Source organism: Pseudoliparis swirei, chromosome 3, assembly GCF_029220125.1.
Source record: "Pseudoliparis swirei isolate HS2019 ecotype Mariana Trench chromosome 3, NWPU_hadal_v1, whole genome shotgun sequence".
Taxonomy (NCBI): domain Eukaryota; kingdom Metazoa; phylum Chordata; class Actinopteri; order Perciformes; family Liparidae; genus Pseudoliparis; species Pseudoliparis swirei.
The window spans coordinates 7,473,858-7,480,210 of record NC_079390.1 but is presented as its reverse complement, the minus strand read 5'-3'; the positions used below and the strand labels follow the sequence as shown (position 1 = coordinate 7,480,210).

The 6,353-nt window shown below is 44.5% G+C and overlaps 1 protein-coding gene across 1 annotated transcript; it reads right to left on the bottom strand.

The window, feature by feature from the left end:
- Nucleotides 1-52: 52 nt before the first annotated feature.
- Nucleotides 53-1,661, bottom strand: LOC130191669 (serine protease FAM111A-like; the record flags this gene model as incomplete). The annotated part of the gene is made up of 1 exon (XM_056411323.1): nt 53-1,661. A coding segment is annotated over one exon (1,500 nt), but the record flags the coding sequence as incomplete, so codon positions are not given.
- Between the last annotated feature and the right edge of the window lie 4,692 nt (nt 1,662-6,353).

The window sequence follows — 6,353 nt, the reverse complement described above, 5'->3', positions numbered from 1 at the left end:
CAGGAATATGGTCAAGAGGTTTTTAATGTCCTCATTGCGCGCTGGCAAGTATCGGTTCAGGCACCGGTATCGGAAAAAACCCAAACGATACCCATCCCTAGTCATGACAGCCTTTGTTGCTCACTGCTGAGCCGTTTCTGTCAGCTTTGTATCTGTGACACTCAATCAGTGTCCATTTGGTCAGGATCCTCTGTCTGAGACAAGAATTCAAAGAACTTCCTCAAACTCTCGTCACCTGTGACCATCGGCTGTGTTGATGCAGTGAATATGAATTTTCTGAAGTTTCTGATGCTCTCAAGCAGTTTCTTCACATTGTTGTTCACGTGTTGTTGATGTCTATAATGGCAAGCCAGGTATTCCTTCAACACGTCAAACCTGCCTCTGAGTACCATTTGGGCAACGATATGCTCGATAATGATGGATGCAGCGTAGCCGAACTCTACGACACTGTGGCGTTTACCCCTTGTGTTGTTGTAGACGTATCCGCCTGAATGCATTGCAACAACATTGCAGTGCTCGTCAAAGACAGGAGAGCCAGATGAGCCAAAATCAAGACAAGTCTCGTAATGTAGAGCCTGTCTGTTCTCTTTATCGTGTTTCACATCCTCAAAGAAACGGTGCGTAATAAACTGAATGGCCTCATGATTTGATTCTTTGATCGGAAGAACTCCCTCTGGATTTTCACGGCGATGCCTCTCGACAATCTCGCGACGTCTTTCAGTTGGAACTATGAAGCATGGATCTGCCATTTTTGGAGAATTGTCAGGATGCCCAATAATGCAAATTCCTCCACTTTTGGGAGGGAATCCGATTCGTTTTAACAGAACATCAGGCAAGTTCTGATCAGCACCGATCCTCAACAAAGCCCAGTCATGCTTGTGCCCGAACGCATCATGGTCGTATTCAAATCCAACAACTTCTTCCACTTCGACTCCTGAATCCACCTGTCCGAAACTTTCATAAGAGAAATGGACTGTGAGCCTCTCAGTAAGCTGCCATGTACTCGCATTGAATACGTCTTTAAGCACATGTCCGTTTGTGAGGACAAACGTGTCAAATAAAAGGAAGCCACTTCCTGTTGGTGTTCCATTTACTCTCACACTGCAAACAGAATTACTGAGCTCCATCAGTTGCTTCATTGTTTTCACTTCCAGGCATCTCTGAGCGTTCTTTCCGTACTCCACACTGAGATGCTTGATAGGAGTAAGCCCCTCAATTTTTTTGCTCTTCACAAAATCTTGAAACTGTGAATTTAGGTAACTCATCATTTTGGAATGAGTTATTTCACAGAAATGTGAATCTGGTGGCTCCTTACCATCTAGCACCACTGTCTTTTTTGGTGTGTCGACATTCACTGCCTCAGTTGTGCTAGACTGCTCTAGAGGAGCATCCTCCAAACTGCTAGGCTGACTGTTTGGTGGACTGTCCCTATTCAGCAGTATGATCTTGAAGGTGTCACCATTAAGATCATCAACGAGAGACGACATTTCAGTAGTTACTTGAGTGCTCTTGTTGGAAAGTGCACAGTTCCTTTTGAATAGTTCTTCCTGTAAACGACCATCTCTTTCCAGAGCCTGCTTCACCGTTTCCCCTTCGTATGCATAAACAGTAATTTCGTCAATGTACTTTTTTAGGGCTGGGTTTTGTTGGAGTTGGACAACATCACACCACCTGGACAGGACTCACTGGAAGAAATAGCGGTAGACTTCTACGTTACATCTATAAGCGTTTTATTCAGAAATCAGGATACAAGTAGATATTTCATGCGCATGGACCCAAATCCAAACCTATCACCTATGGCTTCAGGCTGCAAAAGGGATGGCGTCTCAGAGTGAGCGGCCATCTTAAATAGAATGAAAGGAACAGTTCTGATTGGACAGGAGCATAAGGGGGCGGTGTCTTCTCATTGGTTCTTGTTGCCAGCCTCCTGCCTCTGCCGTCCCTTCATTGGATGTTGTGGCCAGCTCATGAATATATGTAAACTAGAAGGGTGAGTGAAGGAAGGACATGTGTTGATATAATGTCCCTGTCTGGTAAGAAGATTCCCTTCAGGCCTTATCTTATCAGGGATGAGGCCTGGATCGTCTCGAAGGTCGCTCACACACAGGGGCTTCTTCCACGTGTGTGTGTGGGTCATAGGAAGGACATGTGTGTGTGTGTCAGGTCCGAGGTCAGTGGCTGGCCTCGAGTGTCTAAAAGGAGAATAATGGCCGCATCTGGACCCTCAGTTGTCTATGAGAGTATAGAGAGCTCTTTGTCTAGTGATCACCTCCGGAATGTGTGGATGCGGAGGAGGGGGGCTCACAGAACCTCACCAGTGTTTCTATTTTACATAATCTATATTCAAACAATACTAAGCTATGCTAACTATAATATATATTCTTAACAAATCCCTCTTTTCACATCCGCTGGATGTGAACCCTTTCTCTGGGAATATTTATTTCCTTTCCATGAGATCTTGTCAGATCTCATGGCCTGGCTTGAGCAAGCTAGTCTCCTCGTCCTGTCTTAGCTCTGTCATTTGAGCGTGAATGAGTCTCCTGAAATATAATCTTCGTTGCCTAGATTAAGGTCCCATAAGACCTGTAAGATACCTATTTCTCGGGGAGAGAGTCTCTCTCTGTTAGGGATGGGAATAGGGGCGTGGTTTCTGTCATGTGGTACTCCGATCCACCCTCTTAGATCTTCCATCCTAGGGAAGTCAGTAGGTCTGTGTGCGTTAAATCTGTAGTGTGCAGGTGTCAAAGGAAAGAGGTGAAATTGAGAGTGGTCAGGCAGGGGGGGGGTCTTGCATCCTAGCGGCTGGTGAGTAGCAGGTTGGCATCCTGATAACCAGTTGACGATCCGGTCCCCGCTGCAACTTATCTGCTTCATCCTGTCTGGTCGGCGTCATCTGCTTCATCCTGGTCTGGGTCCTGGAAGTCCTTCTGGTCCCTCTGGTCCTCTGGTCCTCTGGTCCTCTGGTCCTCTGGTCCTCTGCTCCGCGTCCGCGTCAGCGTCTCCTCCGGCTGTCGATGGGGTCTTTATCTGGCTGTCTTGAACTGGATTTCGTTTGGATTGTCCTGGTCAGGCTTGTTGTTGTTCTTCCACTGGTGTCGCATGGGCCCTGGATTCGACATGACTCTCATGGGCAGCATCGTGGGTGGTAGAGCGTGCTCTTCATTGGCTCCTCAGTCTCTGCTTCCTCAGCCTTCCGGCGTTGAGATATCTGTTGATGAGACCCCGCTATCTCTAATCCCCAGAGTCTTAGACTCAAAATCAGCCAATCCTCACTCAAAGGTGAGTCCAGGCTTTAACACCTAGTGATTAGTTCAAAGTTCCGCTAGAACAATGGAGGGGTCAAATGTCACTAACCCACGGTCAAAACGTCACTTCCGGTCAAGTCACTAACCAAGTATTTTCAAAATAAGAGTCGTCTTTGTTATTGTCCGTATTAAAATCATTTTCATCATAAACGTCCTGTCTTTGTTATTCTAAGTCACTTCACGTAGAATGAGAAAACACAACACAACAGCCACTAGGCCGGCTCTATACAGAATGTGACACTTGACTATAAAAAATTGTATTTTAATTTCTATATTTAATAAGTATCTAATACTTTCTAGGCTTGAATTCGCAATCTTTAACTGAGTCGGAGGAACAGCTTCTCACCCCGTGTGGGAGGAATCATCTATTAAATGGCCATCCGTCGTCCAACAGAGTCTCAATTACTTATCCAATCCAATCTAACTTTATTTATCTTTACTGGTTATGATAAACGTAATTGATCCTATCTGTGGCCCTTGACTAGGGCATAGAAATATTCAAATCCTACTAGGATCTGATAGCAGGCAGGTATTCGTCCGTCAATCTTCTCTTTCGTCCCTTGAAAGCATCATGGGAAAATAAACAGTCGCACCTGGTGGTGCAGTTAATGGCAAGTCTCACACAGTGAACAGCTGATCTGCAAATGTACAATGTGTTATATGGTGCTCCTCTCTTGGTGAAGCCTCTCACCTGGAGGGCGCTGTGAAGTCCTATGACTTCAAAACACCCTGTCCACCTGGGCTCAGTCCACTTCCCATGTGAACCTCGAGTCTTACCCAGTCACCTGGTTCCACTGATGACTCATCAGCTGGCTCCTATTGGGCTTCAGCAACCTATTTGGAGAAAAACTTAGATCTGGTCAGTTATTATTTTTCCCCAGAATATTCTCTGAAATATGTCAAGTCTAGGACTGTCTCCTAACTCTTTGTAGACCCCGCATGGGTCTTCATGTCAATAACTCATGGGAGAGAAATGTTCTCCCTCCTCTGAGGATAATTTAGCCATCATTGTCTCAATTGCTTCAATTGTTGATTAGCTCTCGCGACTATCACCTGTGATTGGGCAATAGACTGCTCCGTGTGAATGTGCTCTCTAGAAATATTTCTCAACTTCTTGTAGGTGTTGGTTTGCAAAAATGTGTGCCATTGTCAGATCTGATTCTCCTTTTAACAGCATATCTCAGCATCAGTTTCTTCTTTAGACAATTCACCACTGTCTTTGCAACCTTTCATTGCCTGTCGTCTCTCTCTGTCTCCTTCTTGTCTCCTTTCTTTCCAACCTTTCTTTGCCTGTCCTTCCTACTTTTCTTTTCCTTCATGTAATTCAACTTGCTTCAATCTATAATATTAACATACAGTCACTCTCAGGCAACATACATTAATAACAATATTCTCCCTAATTTTTTCTATTATAATGTCTTTTTGGCAGGTTCTTCTCTAAACCTCACATGACTAATCCTACGATAATGGCAAGGGTCAGTCCCATGACCATTAGAACAGTTTGTCTGCCTTCCAGCTGTTCCTATAGTGGTTTGCGGGGGGGGGCCTTCTAGCTGGGCTATCAGGATCCCCGATACCCCTCTGGCGCGACCTCTGTGGCATCAACATTTTTCGATCTGATTGTGTTTCTGTCAATGTCCCTGTTGGACAGGTGGCTGGGGCACAATGTGTCAGGTGGTGTCAAGGTGCCTCTGCCTTACCCTTGACCTGGACCATGTGTGAAGTAACCTCCTTCACTTCGTACAGACCAGTCCACCTAGGCTCAGTCCACTTCCTCTTGTGAACCCTGACCCTGACCCAGTCACCTACTTTTACTTTGGTTGGCTCTGCTGCCTCCTGATCGATCGTCTGGGCTCGAACAACCTGGTTTGAGAGAGCTTTTGGTGAGAGAGAAATTAGAGCTTTTATGTATTCTGACATTTCAATTTTACAGACATCCAGAGGTGGCATATGACCTCCATCTCTGGGTGGCTCTGGCATACTTCTTCCTGTTAACAACTCACTTGGTGACGCTTCCCCTGGTAATGCTCTCATGGTCATCAGTACCAGTGGAAGCGCCTTCGCACATTTTCCTCTTAATAATTTGATTGGCTCTCTCACCCAATCCTTGAGACTGAGGGTGATATATAGACCCAAACTTGTAGGTTATGCCCAGTGCATATCAACTTTCCCCAGCAGTTTGTTGTTAAAATGTGTTCCGTTGTCGGACCTGATGCGCGTCAGAACTCTGTACCTTGAGTGTGTGCCTGTGTGCACTATAGGTGTGATCAAACACTGCAAGTTATGTGTACAGGAGTGGCGGCTCTTCTTGAATCCGTCGACGTTGAACCCCATCTACTATCACCACAACTATGGAAGGAACACAAATAAGATTACATCTTTTCATTTATCAAGCATATTTATGATTTCAAAAAATTATTTTTATGATTCTCTGGGGTCCCTGATTCTAAACCTACTGATATCTGATCTATTAGTCTGTACTTGTCTGGCCCTCCTCTTAATAGTCTGTCCTCAACATAGATTGTTGTGTGCTTCTATCCCTCTTTTGAAATAGGATGGAATTCCTAAATCCGTCCTTTTCAATAATAATAATTTTAATAAACAGTCAACCTCTAGAAGAAAAGAGAGAAATAAAATAAAAATGCTTGCGTCTGTCAATCAATGCAGGAGAACCATGTCTTGTCTGAACTCACAGCGTCATCATTGTGCTTGGGTAAGGAATGTCATAATAAGTCGGCCTAATTATTAAAGAACGGGTTACACATTTATTTATTGGCCCCAAATCAAGGCCCATTTTCCAAGTTTTACGAAATTTAATTAATTAATGTATTCCAGGCGCCTCGTCCTCTCCAGTACACCTGCCTATAACAACCATTCTATGATTTAAAAATATATCTAGTCTGTTCCATCCTTAAGGGATGCTGGTGATGATTAAATTGGAATCGCGCAGTTTTAACTCTACCTCTATGGGAGCTATCAGAATCAGTCACACATCAGTTCACCCTTCAGTCCTAAAAATGTCTGAAAAATAAGTTAAGCATGTTGTCA